This window comes from Siphateles boraxobius, unplaced genomic scaffold (assembly GCF_051911475.1).
Source record: "Siphateles boraxobius isolate OS27281-9 unplaced genomic scaffold, OSU_SipBor_1 46, whole genome shotgun sequence".
Taxonomy (NCBI): domain Eukaryota; kingdom Metazoa; phylum Chordata; class Actinopteri; order Cypriniformes; family Leuciscidae; genus Siphateles; species Siphateles boraxobius.
In genome coordinates, this window is record NW_027509097.1 from 8,848,216 (window position 1) to 8,865,060 (window position 16,845).

Genomic DNA, 16,845 nt, shown 5'->3' on the forward strand with positions numbered 1-16,845 from the left:
GCAATCTTGGTGAGTATAACAGACTTCTTTCAAAACATTATGACCCCAAACTATTGAACGTTAGTATATATACACCGTCATTTGCATGGTACTTCACTGTACTTCAAAGAATCCCATGGGATTACCATGGTGGTACATGTCCAAAAACCATGTGATTAGAACTTTTCTCTTGTGTACAGTTGCTTTGACTAAGAAATGATTGTATTTTTTTTTGTATTGTATAATCTTACATAAATGTAAGATTATCATAAAGTCATCAAAAAAAGCTAAGCTCTCTGTTAGAACTATGGATGCCTAAGTGGACTCTGACCTTGGCCTTCTGCAGAACGTTTCCTTTGTTGGCGGCCATGATGGACGCGGGTCTGTTCTTCAGCGCTGTGGCACAGTTCACAGGTGAATCTCCATTGTTGGTGTGAGCATTTGTATTTGGAGCAGGACTGGCGACAGGTGTCATCTTGGGCTACAAACAAAACAATACAAGTCAGCTCATGTAGTTCAAATATAGAGCCCCCCCCCCCCCAATGCATTTATTTGATCAGAAAAACAGTAAAATCCTGAAATATTATTACAATTCAAAATAAATGTCTTCTATGTTAATATCTTTAAAATGTTATTTATTCCTGTGATGATAAAGCTGAATTTTCAGCATTGTTACTGTAGTCTTCAGTGTCACGTGATCCTTCAATCATTCTAATATGCGGAATTGGTGCTCAAGAAACATTTTTATTATCAATGTTTAAGACCGTTGTACTACTTCATCTTTTTTCAGGATTCTTTGATTAATAGGAAATGTAAAAGAAGAGCATTTATTTGAAATATAAATGTACTGTCACTTTTGATCAATAATGCGTTCTTGCTGTATATTGATTAGAAAAGTATAATATATAAATTTATAATTAATTACCTATAATACATGATCAAAAAACAACAACTTTTGAATGCTAGGGTGTATACAATTACATTCACCTACACAAAGTGCATGAAAAGAGTCAGACAAAATCTGAATTCTGTTGTCATGAGACTTACCGTTAAAGTTTCCAGTAGACTGCTATCTACCGTGGTGCCCAGTGTAAAAGGTCCAGCTTCCACTTTTCTCAAACTCTCCTTCACCTCCATCAAGTTAAGCTCCACCTCCACTCGTCGACGCTCTGCCTCACGACACGTCTCCTCCATCTGCTTCAGACGAGCCTCCAGAGAGGCCTGCTGGGTGGGGTCTATGAAAGCCATAATCATTAGCATTTTACGTGCACAGTGGCAGTATCTCAGCACTATATAAAAGTATATCAAGTTTTATAAAATCAGCAAACAGTAGCAGCATAAAAATAAACAACGTAAGGGTTAATAAAAAATTACTAAACCATATTTGTTCAGTGAACTATTGCTTAAACACAAGTGTTTCCTAACATGACCATTAGGTGTCACTGCAATACCTTGACAGGAGTTTAGCTCTTCTTTCACCTCACGTCTGTCTTTCCTCAGTGTGGCCAGAGTGTTTTTGACCTCCTCCCTCTCTCGCTCCAGCCGGTCTCTATCGTCGGTGTAACGTCGCACGTCGGCCTCCGTCCTGTTCTTCCCTAATTTCACCTCAACCGACCCTGGGGCTGCTAAACAAGAGGAACTTATAGGAGTCATGACCTACATTCTGCTAGTATACTCACTTGAGTGCAAGGTTGGGAAAAATAAATACAAGTTTTGCAGGTCTGCTTTACAGCTGAAGGCTCTCACCTGCTGGAGAGAACTTGAGCCTGTCGAGAAGTCTATCTGTGCTGGCGGCTCTTCCTCTGGAGGTGGGAGGACTCTGGGGCGTCTGTGCAGACGTCTGGGAGGACAGAGAGGCCCTCTTTTGATTTTCCCGACTAAGGAAACTGATTTTTTGAGTCTGGACGTACAGATTGGGAGCTGGAGAGGGATCTGCGTCCACTCTTGGGGCTAGATTTGGAGGGTGCAGAATCTCTGCGCTGCTCGGTAATGAGGTTTCATATTCAGGCTGTTTTAGAAGACACAAATATTCAGCAAACATTGTGCTACTGTGGCCTTGGTAACACATACAAATCCAATTTATAATTCCTACATTTTCTTAGTAACAAAAGAAAAGTCATGATGAAACTGAAGTACCGACAAATCTTTTCATCTATATTGTGTCATACATCTGAGTGTAACAGGTTATTGATGAAGAAAGATGTAAAAAGAAACATACATGGATTTTTCATTTACAACTAGATTATGAAAATGCATTTAAAAAATAACAAGGGTGAATTTCCATTGCATCCAATCTTAACCTCTTGAGGCTGTAGCTGATCATGTTGTGGAGCAGCTGAGGGACTGAGCTCTGTCTGTACGGTGTTAGATATCTGGGGTGACACTCTGCCCGAGCTCGTGTGCAGGAAGGAGCGAACCGGGATCAGATCCAGATACACTCTCTCCTTCCCGCTCTCCTCTGTGCTTGCTGTTCCCTCCTCGCTGCCATTCTGAACCTCTTGAACCTCCTACAGCCGGAGAGAGGAACAGAATCAGAGAGAGATTATTGAATTTGGATTGCCTGCAGGGTTACAAAAACACAACACTGTCACAGCAATGACTTCCTGCCACTCGTATTATTTCTGGCCGACTGCTAAGTGAATCTTCGACTGTCCTGAATCTATGACTCAGAATAAACACAGCTGCAATAAAGTGGGAGGTGTAGATTTACGACAAAAGCATTGCAAGGGTGTTTCACCCACCTCTTGTTCATTCTCTGTAGATGCCACATCATCGTATATGTCATCACAGGTATAGGGGTCTGACGGAGGGCTGTCTGTGTATGTGTTGGGCTCTGAGTACCTCCTCTGCATTAAACTGACAAATACACACAAATCAGATTACAAAATCTCCAAAAAGCAAATCTATCACAAGTCACATGAGCCACTTTTATGGTACATTTATAGTGATTTTTGGTACTTTTGGATGTTCACAGCCTTAGTCCATAGGATATAGTTCAAATTGTTTCCTTTTGTGCACCATAAAAAGAAACCCATGCAGGTTTAGGATGACATGAGGCTGAAAAAACGTTAATTTTAAACTACTCCTTTAATAGAGAATGTTAATTTTTAATAACTACTGATGTGTAGGAAGTAACTTACTACATGGATGTCTTGGCAGCGTTGACAATACTGGATATTCTCTCTGAGTTCACATAGTCGTAGGTGAGATCTTCCGGCTCTGTTTTAGTGCCGGTTTGTGACAGTATGAGCCCGAGCCAGTGGCCCATATCAGCGGAGGATTTAGCCTGGGAGGAAAAAGGAGGATATTTAATCATCGACACCCTGCTGAGCTATTCATATACTTTAACAAGCACAGCTGTGCCTGTTGAAACAATCTGCAAATAGGAAGTAAGTTTGCCATGGACTTCATTCTGGCCTGAAGATGGCAGTCACGTAGAAGTTTATATTGAATCCTCACTACCTCTGTCTTTGTTTACTGAGATGTGTCTTACTGAAAACTGATGATAACTCAAGAATGAAGGCAGGATAACTTTATGAACAGTGACCCAAAATAGGTACACAAAGAAATACGAATACACTACCATTCAAAAGTTTGAGGTTAGTAAGATTATTCATCACGGATGCATGAAAGTGAAAATGACAACAAAGACTTTTACGTTGCAACAAAAGATTCCTATTTCAAATAAAATGCTGTTCTCAACATTGATGATAAGAAGTGTTACTTATGAAGCAAATAAGCATATTAGGATGATTTCTAAAGGATCATGTGACACTGAAGACTGGAGTGCTGGCTGCTGAAAATCTGTTTTGTCATCACTAACGTCTCACATTGTGATATTTCACAATATTACAGTTTTAATCAAATAAATAGATCTTTGGTAAGCATAAGACTTCAATTGAAAACTTTAAAAATCATACCGAACCGAACTTTTGAACAGTAGTGTATATAACATAAAAGCATAGGCTACATTATTTGTGTAGCATATACTGTAATTATACTAGCTGTAAATCTTGCAAAGTTGTAGACACCAGAACTAAATGGAGAGGGAAGTTTCACACATCTCAGAAATCTCATTCAGACTGATGACTGATGCCAAGATACATGAGGGCATCAGACAGTGAGACTGGGAAAAACAGTGGCTCATCATGAGAGTGTAGGATTACTAATCTATGACCTCGGAACTTCCGGTTTCGTCCAGCTCTAACTGGAACAAATATTTGTTCTGTAGAGATCTGTTATACACCACAGATTGACAACAGTTCATTTGCTGGATGAGTATTGCACAAAAAAAAATTAAAGCACTTGTAAAAATCACAAGCTACTTATAAAGGTACTGGGTAAATAACAGCTCTTGTGAGGAAGAAGCAATCACAGAATTTGCCAAGCTTTGCTAAGGACTTTGAAAGATACTAAGTTTTGTTTGAGATACTTAAGCAAGCTAGAACTGTATATTCTGTTTAATGTCTGTGAAATAATTAATGTTTATTATTGTTAGATGGACAGAAATTCACTAAATGCATCTTTATATCACTGTTTATGTATGATGTTGCTGTGAAGTATGCTTCAATGAGTTTTTGTTGTGCTATTATAGACTTATTTTCCACAGTCTATTGTTGTGGTATCATCTCTTTCAGATCTCTAAACTGCATACAGAAACAAAATGAACAGTGGTTGGATGTGTACATGTCGGTCAGATGATCTCTTCCTGTCTAAGTGGGCAGAACAAGCTGCACAGTCAAAAGTCTTGCTACTGTATGCAGGACTTTAGTAATGAACTTCATTGCTCTCTACTCACTTCTAGGATTGCAAGCTCCTCTCCATCCATTTGGATGCGGAATGAGTACAGGTGTTCAGGGCTGGGGTCAGGCAGAACCATGCACCCCTCGAGAGACAGTGGCTGCTGGGACACTTTGCTCCTGCTTTTGTCATTGTAGATCCAAAGCTGCCTGTCCTTCACTGAGCACCACCGGCTTCTCCAATGAGTGTTCACCAGAACATTAAGGTAGCCTGGAACAAAGAGAAATAAAGATGAAAATTTTAGATTGTGAGGGAAATTAAAAGCTGGTCAACTAAATATTGAGATGGTTGGTTACCTGACAGATCCACAGTCTTCTCTGGACTTTCCAAAGAGGAAATCTTCTTTTTACCAATGTTCATAAGGTTACTAAACTTGCCGTATTTCTTCTTAACTACAGTTAAAATGACAATTAAATGGTAAATATTATATATATAATCATACTATATATTATAATCTGATATTTAATATATATTGTTCAAAAGTTTGGGGTTATATGATGTTTTAATGTTTATGAAAGAAGTCTCTTATGCTCACCAGCATTTATTTGATCAAAAATAAATTAAAGGTAGGAATTATGTGACATATTATTACAATTTAGAACAATTTAATTTATTCTTGTGACGGTAAAGCTGAATTTTCAGCATTATTCAGCAGCCTTTAGAAATCATTCTAATATGCTGATTTGGTCCTCAAGAAACATTTCTTATTATTATAAATGTTTAACACAGTTGTGTTGCTTAATGTTTTTTTTTTTTTTTTTGTAAACTGTAATACTTTTTTTCAGGAATCTTTGATAGAAAATTCAAAAACAGCATTTATTTGAATTATTTTACATCATAATAATGTCTTTACTGTCACTTTTGATCAATTGTATGCATCTTTGCTGAATAAAAATATAAATTGCTTAAAAAAATTGACCCCAAACTTTTGAATGGTAGTATATAGTATAATCAATGAAGCTTCTACTCTGGAAGTGCATGTTGTTGCATGTTTCTGTTGAAAATAAAGTTGTATAAAAAGTGATTAAAAAATATGCAGCGTATGGTCCAAAGTTAAGCAACATTCTGAGGTGATGTTCATCTTCAACACTACGAGCATATAACTCTTCAAGTCACTTCCAGTGTAAATTTAAATGAGCAATGACATCTAAAAGAAGGGCTGAAACAGTCCACTCTCACCATCTTTGTTTTCCAGGTTCTCTGCGTGACTGTCTGTGCTGCTGCCACTCTCAGATGCCACTGAGTATCTCTCGCTCAGCTCACCCTGGCAGAAAAGGTAGAACTTTATAGCTTAACCTGACTCAAAGACAAAATTGGGGTGTTTAATACATAAAACAATCAGGGAATAAAAGGCAATCTGTCATACCTTAGTACAGATGAGTGTTGGAGAGTCAGTAACATCAGATCCTGCAGTATTTTTCGGACTAATTTCCTGAATAACCTGAAGAAGATGTAACTAGGCTGTAACAAACACTGATTTACCAGTAATTATTTATCCATATGGGCTGATGCCATTGCCCCTCACCTTCAGCCATTGTTCGGCCTGCTCTTTGCTCTGAAGTCCCAGAACAATGGCCTCTCCACCCAGTGGGGTTATTTTCAGCTTGTGTTCTTTCCTTTTTGTTTGCTTCTCTTTGTAGATAACACTGCAGCCTAGCAGACTGATATCCAGCAGAGGAGTCTGATCCTTTGAGCTTTTGTAGCACTGAATGCAGTAGCATACAGAAAAATCTGATTAATTTTTGGAGGTTTACACTGCCAAATTTAAGAATGATATATCATTTGTAATAGAACTACAAATAGTAGAGCATGGTGCTAGCAACGCAAATTTAATTGGTTCGAATCCCAAGAAATGCATTAAGTGATAAAATGTACACATTGAATGCAATGTTAGTCACTTTAGATAAAGTGTCTGCCAGATGCATAAATGTAAAATGTTCAAAACCCTTTTTATAATTTTTATTGTCAAAATGTGGGATGGGACTTTTTTTTATTCACTGGAAATTGACTGAATTATGAACAATTCCATGACTGTTGGATGAAGGAAATAGGAATGTATTTCAAGTTACATTTTGATTGAAGATTAGAAAAAAACTAAAGAACAAAATTATTCGGAATAATGTGAGACAATAAATCATGCACAGGCAGACCAGAAATGTTCATTAAGAATATAAATATGGTATATTTTACTTTAGGTTGACTTTAAATGGTCTGTTTGAAGGACATTTAAAAAAATTAAAAGCATACGTTTAAGTAAATTACCACAAGTATTAGTAACAGATGTATACACTTGATTTCAAACACCCGGATTTGTGTAAACATTCCTATCATAGATCAGCTATGGGTGGGATATGGGTGTCACTGACATAAGCAATGATGTCACCTACCAGGAGACGATGTTCGCGAATGACACACAGCTGTTTAGCCCACTGGCCGAGCCACTTCTTCCTCCAGAGGAAGGCACAGATCCGCGCATCCTTCATTAGCTCGATGGATGCCTCAGGAGACGGCCACTGGTGCTGTGCTGTGGACTTACCCTTCGTCACTTCTTCCTCATCATAGGACTCATATGAACTGCTCACTGGCTCTGTATCTTCTGTAAATGTGAAAAATGAGAAAAATGTGAGTCAATAAGGAAAAAGGAGAGGCTAGGGATGATCTGAATGTTCATTCTCATTACCATTGTACTGGAACAAATGAAAGTAAAAACCTAACTCACTGCAAATTCTCCCTGCAAAATCAGATTCTTAAAGAAATAGTTCACTCAGAAAATGAACGTTCAGTTGTTACAGTCCAATATGATTTGTCTTCCGTGGAAAATAAAGGGAACGACAAGAGGGTTAGTAAATGATGACAAAATTTATAACTGAATTGTATGAGCTATTTAAACAAAGTTAGTCTAGATAAGGCATGTTTGAGATTCTTTTTTTTATACACGAGTAGGAGAAACAAATAGAGGAATGATATACAGTTAAAATTATTAAACCCCCATAGAAAATCTTTCAGACTTTCAGATGTCCCCAATGAACAGATCAAACAAAAGTAATTGAAATAGCTCAACACTACAAATGTTTCAAGTGCAAATGCAACATTGAATGACTTCTACAGTCTCAAAATGATTCAACACCCTGAATAGAATCCCCACAACCGAAACGAATCAAGGGCTTCATTAGTTGCACCAGGTGTGCTTGAGCTAGAACACATGAAAAATCTGAACGTGCTATGGGTTTGTTGAGTGTCACGTTTGACTGCACGTTAAAAATATGGCTAAGTCAAAAGAATGGTCCAAAAAGTTTAGAGAAGGTATCATCACCCTTCACAAACAAGTGACAGGATACAAAAAGATAGCGAAGGCACTAAATGTTCCAAGAAGAGACACTGTTGGAAGCATAGTTTGCAAGTTCAAAGTTAAAGGAAAAGTGGTTACACTACTTGGACGGGGCAGAAAAAAGAAGCTATCAATGTCTGCAAACAGATTTCTGAAAGGGCAGGTTCAGAAAAACCCTTGAGTAACTGCAAAAGACCTGCATCAAGACTTGGTGACAACAGGCACTGAGGTTTCAGCTTGCACAGTAAGGCATGTACTAAACACATGCGGTTTCAATGCCATTATTCCAAGACATACACCACAACTGACCCAAAAGCACAAGAAAAGTCGGCTCCAATTTGCTCAAAATCATATAAATAAGCCACAGAAGTTTTATGATTCTGTTCTGTGGAGCGATGAAACAAAACTGAAACTTTTCAGCCCTATGAATTTGGGGGAACCGCTGAAAATATTTGTTGTGTTGAGCGATTTCAATTACCTTTGTTTGATTTGTTCATTTGTTCAAATTTTGCCAATAAACCTGATTTGCAATGGGGGTTGAATAATTTTGATGTGTGTGTGTATATACATATTAATATGTTTATCACTGCACATGCACATTAATAAAATGTATTATATTACATTATTGCAATATAATTTATGATTAATTATAACATATACATATGCAATATAGTACATACATATACAGTATATATATATATATATATATATATATATATAGAGAGAGAGAGAGAGAGAGAGAGAGAGAGAGAGAGAGAGAGAGAGAGAGAGAGAGAGAGAGAGAGAGAGAGAGAGAGAGAGAGAGAGGCTAAAAGAAGTGAAAGTGCATATGTGTGGCATGCTCTAAAGCCAGCAAGCACATGCAAAGTCAGCGGCCTCAAGCTTGGATACATTAAACAATGAGGTTTTCCCAGAGCCGTGCGCTTCGCTGTAGCCAATAAGGTTAGAGCTGTTTCTTTGTTTTTCTCTCCTGATGCATATTAAGAGAAACAGAGATAGATACCCCGAGTGATCACAGCATAGACCACAGTGTTTGAAGTTTCTATGCGTTTTCTGACCCCTGTGATGATGGCAAAGCAACCAAAATCTACAGAAACACAGGAGGACAATAAAAGGGGAAATGCAATAAGGGAGGAAGAGAAAAAAATCAGGTGAGAAGCTACAGATAGTGAAACATTTATGTGGCTGACATGTCACATGAAAGAAACAGGAAGAGTAAGTGTTTTATGTGCATTTGATGCATGAGAATTGTTTGTTAGAATTGCATAAACTCAATATTGACATATTGGGCTGCACCTTGAGGTTGTAATGCTTGAATTATTTTAGGGCTTCATCACTGTCAGAATGTATCCAACTGGAAATTCGCTTTACTCATCCTAAACCATCAGGTTTGGCTTAATATCAGCTGCCGAAAACAAGTGCCGAAACATCTCAGATTTTGGCCCTGCGCATCCCTTGTGTGTTGATATTACACAGCACAGCTGCATGATAATGCCTCTGTATCCTTGGACCAAAATGAGACGTAATTTTCCGAAGAATATTGTAAATGATTGTCCCCTAGCTAGGCTGAACTTTGCACCTCCAGCCAAATGCCCCATCACTGTTGGCCCCATTTCCTGGGCTCACGGTCAATCTTCCGTCACTGCGTGTCCAGAGCCAATGGACTGGTTACTGCTGAACAAAGACCTTCACTGTATTCTGAGTTCCCTGCCTGCAGGCTTCTTTGTATTCCAGTACAGCTGTAGACTACAGTGGGACGGAGCTAAAACAGAGCACTCAATGACCACAGGTTCACTCTCATAGGACAAGAGCAATAAGAACAATAATGAGAAGTCACAAAACAGTAACCCAGTCTTTGTAAAATGTTTTTTGAATCAGATTAAATAGTGGTTTGACATAAACATCAAAGAAAACTATCAACCATAGAAGATAATTTGTATCTAGGGCACCTTTGGGCCCAATTAGAGACGTACCATTGATGCTTATAGGGTCATAGGGTTGTGGATCTTCATAGTAACTTTCAGGCATTAAAGATGCTGGAGCAGGAGCTGGTGGAAGAGGAAAGGGCTCCCTACCTAAGTTGCACTGAAAAAAAGAGAAAGATGTTGTTAAGTCAACATTCTCATTATTGTATCAAATAATAATGCAATTTGTATGTATTTCCTATTAAAAATACAGTTATACGGGGGGTGCAGTCTCCTGAATGTGAGTTTACAATAAATTCTTCAGAGGTGGAGCAAATAAATATGTTTAATCTTTTTTTTAATTAATGCACTTTATAAAAATAGTATAAAATATAAAAAAACACAAAATTATACCCACACATGCATGCATATATACTGTGTATATATATAAAATGAGAAGTCATTATATATCATTATTGTGTGTGTGTGCGCGTGTGCGCGTGTATATATATACATACATACAGAACATATATATATATGTATAGTATACAGTATATAAAAAATCACTGATTTACTTGATTTGGACCTTACGTTTGGGCTTTAGGGAGGAATGAAAGAACACTGCTATGAAGGAAAATGCACTAAAATTACACAGCCCTGGTCTCTTGCTGCCATTGCTGTAGGGTTGTTGTCGTTGCAAAGTCTCCGCAATGACATTGCAAATTTATTGTCCTTTTCAGACACCTGGTAGAACTGGCAGACCAGTGAATGTCGCTGCATCTGAGCTGAGCATCTCTAATACATTCCCATGTAATGACTCAGATAGATGAGCCTGTCTGGTTGTTTCTGCACCTGTCTTTCATGTGGGCTTTTCTTTCTGATCGAAGGGGGATTCTTCATCGAAACTGATCTCTCCCTGACCTCAGCCATGCTCAGTTAGAAAAGGAATTCCACACGTGTTTGCCTGCAGGAGTAATGGTTTTAAAAGGGTGTGGAGCTAGCTATGAGGTTTCCCAAATCAGCCGGTTCATAACATTACTAAATTCCCCTACTGATACCCACAATGCAATGACAGCCCCTGAGCAAACAGAGCACTGATCCTCTCCTCATGACACAAAAAACACACTAATGGTGACACAGGGATGATGAGGGTTAGTGGTAGCTTGTGAACCATAAAGTTGAATGATGGCTAGAGGTTACAGACAAGCGGCTGGGAAAATCTCCTTTCGCTTGCATTTTACTTGTACAAAGTGGATTGATTGAAACCTCCTGCTTGACTTGATGTGCTTGTGCTTCCCAAAAGCAGAAGTGAGGCAAACAGGCAGGCTAAGTTATAGCAAGGCATATAAATATAAACAACTGGATGTCAAGGACACAGGAAGTTAAATGCAAAATCTTACTAGAGGCTCCACTGCAATACGTGATGCAGAACAATTGTAAAAGTCACATTCAAGAGGGACCAATGGTTAGTGTTTTGGTGGGAAAATAAGAACAGCCACACACAGAAGGAAGATACTGATTGAACTATGTAGTATTTTTTTTCTTACATCGACCCCAACTCACAAGCCCCACATATCTCACTTCATCCTACCCTCACTCTTCTAGACTCAACATTAAATGTTTGAAGCAGGAAAAAACTGTGCTGAGTTCTCAGACATCAGACAATGTTTAAAAAGAAAAAGAAGGCATTTCAGGGTAGCGTCAAACTCCGTTTCACTTCTTCTCTGGCCACTGGCAAGGATCAAGACCATGTCCACATCCCAGAATAACCATAACAACAGTGAGATCTGTTTATATGCTGCTAAGTGCTTGTAAAAATCACTGTGAGCAAAAGAAAAATCCTTAAATCTCAGTACTGTATGTTGAGACTGAACTCCACCCCAGGCTTGTTTTCATTTTCTAATCCATAAATCATACCATCTTCTCCTTGAAAAGAAAAAATTTAGTCTATATAGGAAACATTTCAAGTTTAAGGCATAAATAATGATAAAGCACCAGTCTTTGGGACAAAAAGTGAAAAAATGCAAGTGGGCAAGAGACCAAAAGAACACCCAGAACATGGAAAATCCCCCGTTCCTATGCCAAAAATTCAGTGAAGAAAAAAACATAACTCACCAGGGCTAAAACACTTCTGAGGTAGAGAGGGGTACTGAAGGAAAATAATCTTTTTAGCTGTATTTAAAAACAGGAGTGGCTCTCTGAACTGTCTGTCTGAACTGTCACATTTTATGTGTTGTTTTCTGTATTTGAGTCAATTACAGACAGGCTGCATGGTGAAAACACTGGTAAAACTGATCAAATCAATCAAGTCTATTGTGGAAAAAAATGCCAGCAAAATAATTTAATTCAATTCTTAAATCAAATCAACTAAATTTAAATTGCATTAATCCAGCATTATATTGGAACATAATTGTTTTCAGTATTAGTGGCGATAATCTCCCACTATTATTTTGAAGTCTGTGCCCTCTTTGCTATTTTAGTGTCGCTATTTTTAGTGCAGCAATTAGCTGTGAGAGTGCAGCATGCGCACACTTCTGTTTACAGGTCAAACCTAAACAGAAACACTAATTTGAATGTAGTCTAACTTTATGGTTCGTGTACAGATTAATCTGGGTACGGACAGGATAGAGGTGTTATGGGGCCTCCCTGCAGTTTGGGTCAGAGCAGAGACGGAAATGAGGAAGAACAAGGAGAAGAGTTTACTGGAGTTCTGAGAGTGCGGGTAGAAGAGAGCGTTTTCACCATAGACAGGGCCGTCCTGGGGCAAAACTGTGAGTATTTCCGTGCTCTCTTCTGCTCTGGGATGAAGGACAGCCAGCTAAACGAGATCCACCTGCAGGGAGGCCTGAAAGCGAGGGGCTTCCTCATAGCCATGGCGGTTTCCAGGGGTGAGCGCACTGCTATACAAGACCCAGATGAGATTGTGGAGGCCGCAGAGTGTGCAGCTTTCCTCCAAGTGGACATTCTAGTCCAGCACTTGATAGACCTTCTTGATACCGACAACTGCATTCTTTTGTACCACACCTCATCGGTGTACGGCTTGTGGAGGTTGTTTCAGAGTGCTGCGTTATTCATCCGCGATGCTTACACTGACCTGCAAGACATGGTCAAGACACTCCCAGAGGAGTTGATCTGCTACGTGGAGTCGCTTTCAGCAACATCGTTTGTTTCTCTAGGGACTCATTCCCCGTCCATGAAGATGCTGCAGGACTGCTACAGGACAGTGTTTTACCTCGATGAAGAACCGGGTACTTGGAAATACCTGACTGATCTGCCAACAGACGCCAGCACCTCCATGGCCGGGGTGGCCATCGTGGAGAACCGGTTGTATATCGTTGGAGGTGTACGGGGAGTTAGCAAGGAAACTGTGGACTTAAGCTTCTGTTATGACACAGAAACCAACACTTGGAGTGTGTTTGATGGTCCTCAGCAGTCCAGGTATAACTTTACCCTGGTGGGTCAGGATGGACACCTGTATGCCATCGGAGGTGAATTCGACAAAAAGATTATGTCCTCGGTAGAAGCATGTGATGTTTCCACAGGCGTGTGGACATTTTGTAAAAACGCGCCTCGTTCTGTGGCTGTGCCCGCTAGCGCTGTTGCCAGGCGTAGGATATTTGTATGTTTCTGGAAGTCTCCAGATACAACAGACATTTATGAATATGCACCTAAAAATGATGAATGGACGCTGGTCACCACTATGGTCAAGCCTCAGAGTTACGGACACTGCATGGTGGCCCATGGCGACAACCTGTATGTCATGAGGAACGGCCCATGTGATGACTTCCTGCGCTGCCTCATGGACTGCTACAACATCACTACGGGTCAATGGACGGCCATGCCAGGACACTACGTCAATAGCAGGGGTGCCCTCTTCACAGCTATGGTGAGGGGGAACTCTGTGTTCACCGTCAACCGCAATTTGACCCTGGAATATGTAATTTGTGGTGACAAGTGGAAGCCTCGCAGACAGATGACTGGTTTTCCAAAAAGTGGCTCGCTTTGGACTTGCTTACTCAGACTGCCCAAGAACAAAGATACACAGAAGAAACGTGATGCAGAGGAAGCATTGGAGATGTATGCCAATGTGGAATTTGTGGAAGATTCGGTAGAGGCTAATCATCCGCCTTAGGAATTGTGGATCAATCCGTTGTTTCATTTGCACCCGTATGTCGTTTTAAACCTGACTTTCTTTTTTCCTTTGAGCACATAGGAAGATATTTAAAACAATACATTGTACACTGTTTTCCACACAATGAAAGAAAATGGGGAAATGCAAAGTGAGCAGCAGGTACATTTGAAATATTTCTCCTTTGTTGTTCCACATTATAAAGAAAGGCAGATTTAGAACACACGAGAGTGAGTATATGATTATGTGACATTACATATGCAGATGACAGTATATGACAGAATTTTCAATTAATAAAATGCACAAATTCATCTAATGTTATAAACAATAAATAAACTGTCTTTATGCATATTGTCTACTCTATGGCAAATAAGAGAAACACTAATTTAATAGGTATGAACACATCTACCGTCTCTCATTTCCACACATATGCACACGTGTCCGTGCTCTAACTGCGGTTCTCCAGCCTCTATAAACAGCTCCCCGATCGCTTGTGCAGCTGCTGTTAATCAGACCCAGCACCCCGCAGATGGGTCTGAAGTTCAAAGTCTTCTCACTGGAGAGCTTTAATGCTCTCCATCCTCCTGTCTGTCTGTATGTCTGACTGACTGCAAACTCCCACAGCAGCCTAGGATTGATACAGGAGCTACAAAGTATTTCAGCACAGACTCCACATTTTTTACTTCCTCATATTTCTCTCATTTAAAAAAAAAAATGATGTGATCTTTTAAGGTGATAACTGTTTCTAATCAAGGCAGAATTCATTATGAAACTGCAGGACTAGTTATTTGGCTTGTGTGTGGCTTATAAACAAAAACACACAGTATTTTTTAGCGTGGGAAACAGATACATAACAGATATGTGGTAATGAAAAAGGCCCAAATGAAAGTACAGCTGATAATAAAAGACAGCATGACCACAGTGTCTTGCATTGTAGTAGTTAGTGTGATTGAAAAAGATAGGGCTGTGTGATATAACATAAGACATATAAGACATTATATGTAGGCTTCATCAAAATTGTTGATACTTTTGATAATATTCAACATACAGTACATCACAAATCAGACATTAGCGCCCACCAACCCGCTAAATGTGGGTGGATTTCAGCAGTGCCGTGTAACACAGTCACTCCTACTAACTAAAATTTCTAAAATTATGGCCAGTGAAAATGCTGAGTGGCTAGTACCTTTGGAATACCACTAGCCACAGTGGCTTGTGAGCAAAAAAGTTAATGTCAAGCCCTAATCACAATATTTTTATTTCAACCAAACTAACTGCAACTGTTTCTAAATAGAATAAAATATCTAATGGAAGTAAAATACAGCAAAAATCTAGTTAACAATGTTTTTTTTCCTCAAAGAGTTTTTTACTAAATGAACAAACTCTAACAATAATAATTATTATTATTATTACCAAATCACCTATTCTTAAATCACTAAATCACTGATTATTGAATCGCTGAATTTTGACAATGAATTGCAACATGCTGAAAATGACTATAATATAGTCTATAGTCAATATACTATTATCGCCCAAGCCTAATAGTAGTTACATTTAGTGTAGCATTTGTCTTACTAACATCTTAAGACAAATTAGGTTTGAAATGGAACTGTGTTGGTTGTTGTCGGATTTTTGTTTCAGTGTCTAATGCTGGTGTTTAAATGAGGTTGAAATGATGCTGAGGGTCACTCACTGCTCTAGGAGGAGGCGGCTCTGGTGGGTTCTGGTGTTTCCCTGGTTCTCCATTGGCTTCTGGTCTGTGGTCTGAAAAGCATATAGATTTTCATACAGAACAACAGTTGATCTATGTTAATGAATAGATCAAAGACTTTTCAAAGGGTTCATCATGTGCAGCAAAAAGAAGCATGTGTATGCAAGCAACAAGTAGACAGTATTTCTGCTGTTTCGGCTCGGTTCTGGTATCAATGGTTAGCCTGCGGCAGTCTCTTAGAGCTGTCCCATCGACATTCCTTCAACTTCCTCTCCAAATGGTAACATCTGGGTTGCTGTAGGAACGCAAAGGAAAATACCAAACCCGCACAGAGGATTCACCAAGGAGGCAGGACGCCACCAAGTGATCCCTTTTACTTAAATTCAATTCAATTCTCACCACTTACATTTCCCTGTTGGTCTACGTGAGCTTATGATGTTTCATATTAGTGACTTGTTGCAGATAATTTGTATTATTGACTTATCAGATGCAAATAGCACAAGGTTGAGGACATTTTCACATATGGGCAGGAAATGATGAAATTACATTGTAAAAAGTCCCTCTTCACAACACTGAAACTCAAAGGGTTGTCCTCCTGATAAGCCTTTTTAAAATGTTGTTTATTAAAATGGTGCCGTTTGCAAATCTGATCAAAGAACGCCACTGCAGTTTAGTCATGCATGTATCTTCTGGATACGTAGACGACTGCAATGTGAATGTTAAGTCTGGTTTTATTGTTACTCTCATTCTTTAGTGAAATCTAAACAAAGCAGCTTGGCCTCAGATGGGGGTATGGCAGAAAGAGCGAGAGGAGGACAGGAGTTACTGAGAAACAGACAGGAAATAGTGAGGAGTGGGGGTGGTGGGCTTAACACTTCAACCATAACCCAATCAACCCCCTAAACATGACACGTTCACAGCAGCACTGTCAAACATCAAGATAAACCAGTGTTATATGTAAGAGACGTATTTCCGGGTTAGGGGTGATTTTCAT

General features: G+C 39.2%; 2 protein-coding genes across 3 annotated transcripts in view; one reads left to right on the plus strand and one right to left on the minus strand.

Annotated features, from left to right (window-relative positions):
• Positions 1-16,845, minus strand: part of afap1l2 (actin filament associated protein 1-like 2) — a 46,935-nt gene that overhangs the window by 917 nt on the left and 29,173 nt on the right. Inside the window, exons 4-18 of one of the 2 annotated variants that reach the window (XM_077200657.1) lie at positions 15,834-15,904; positions 10,081-10,192; positions 7,167-7,375; positions 6,305-6,484; positions 6,146-6,220; positions 5,959-6,043; positions 5,076-5,171; positions 4,778-4,989; positions 3,120-3,265; positions 2,721-2,835; positions 2,280-2,486; positions 1,726-1,987; positions 1,431-1,604; positions 1,027-1,214; positions 311-460 (exon numbers count right to left, since the gene is read on the minus strand). In XM_077200657.1, the coding sequence (XP_077056772.1) occupies positions 311-460; positions 1,027-1,214; positions 1,431-1,604; positions 1,726-1,987; positions 2,280-2,486; positions 2,721-2,835; positions 3,120-3,265; positions 4,778-4,989; positions 5,076-5,171; positions 5,959-6,043; positions 6,146-6,220; positions 6,305-6,484; positions 7,167-7,375; positions 10,081-10,192; positions 15,834-15,904 (2,282 nt within the window). The remainder of the gene's footprint in view (positions 1-310; positions 461-1,026; positions 1,215-1,430; positions 1,605-1,725; positions 1,988-2,279; positions 2,487-2,720; positions 2,836-3,119; positions 3,266-4,777; positions 4,990-5,075; positions 5,172-5,958; positions 6,044-6,145; positions 6,221-6,304; positions 6,485-7,166; positions 7,376-10,080; positions 10,193-15,833; positions 15,905-16,845) is intronic. The other variant, XM_077200658.1, reaches the window with a different exon arrangement.
• Positions 12,514-14,361, plus strand: LOC143709887 (kelch repeat and BTB domain-containing protein 13). Its single transcript, XM_077200662.1, has one exon. It carries the CDS (start codon positions 12,647-12,649, stop codon positions 14,141-14,143), a length of 1,497 nt encoding a protein of 498 aa, XP_077056777.1. The 5' UTR covers positions 12,514-12,646; the 3' UTR covers positions 14,144-14,361.

Bases quoted from the DNA above. Each gene is read 5' to 3' on its own strand.
- LOC143709887 (XM_077200662.1), top strand. From the start codon at position 12,647: ATGGGGCCTCCCTGCAGTTTGGGTCAGAGCAGAGACGGAAATGAGGAA.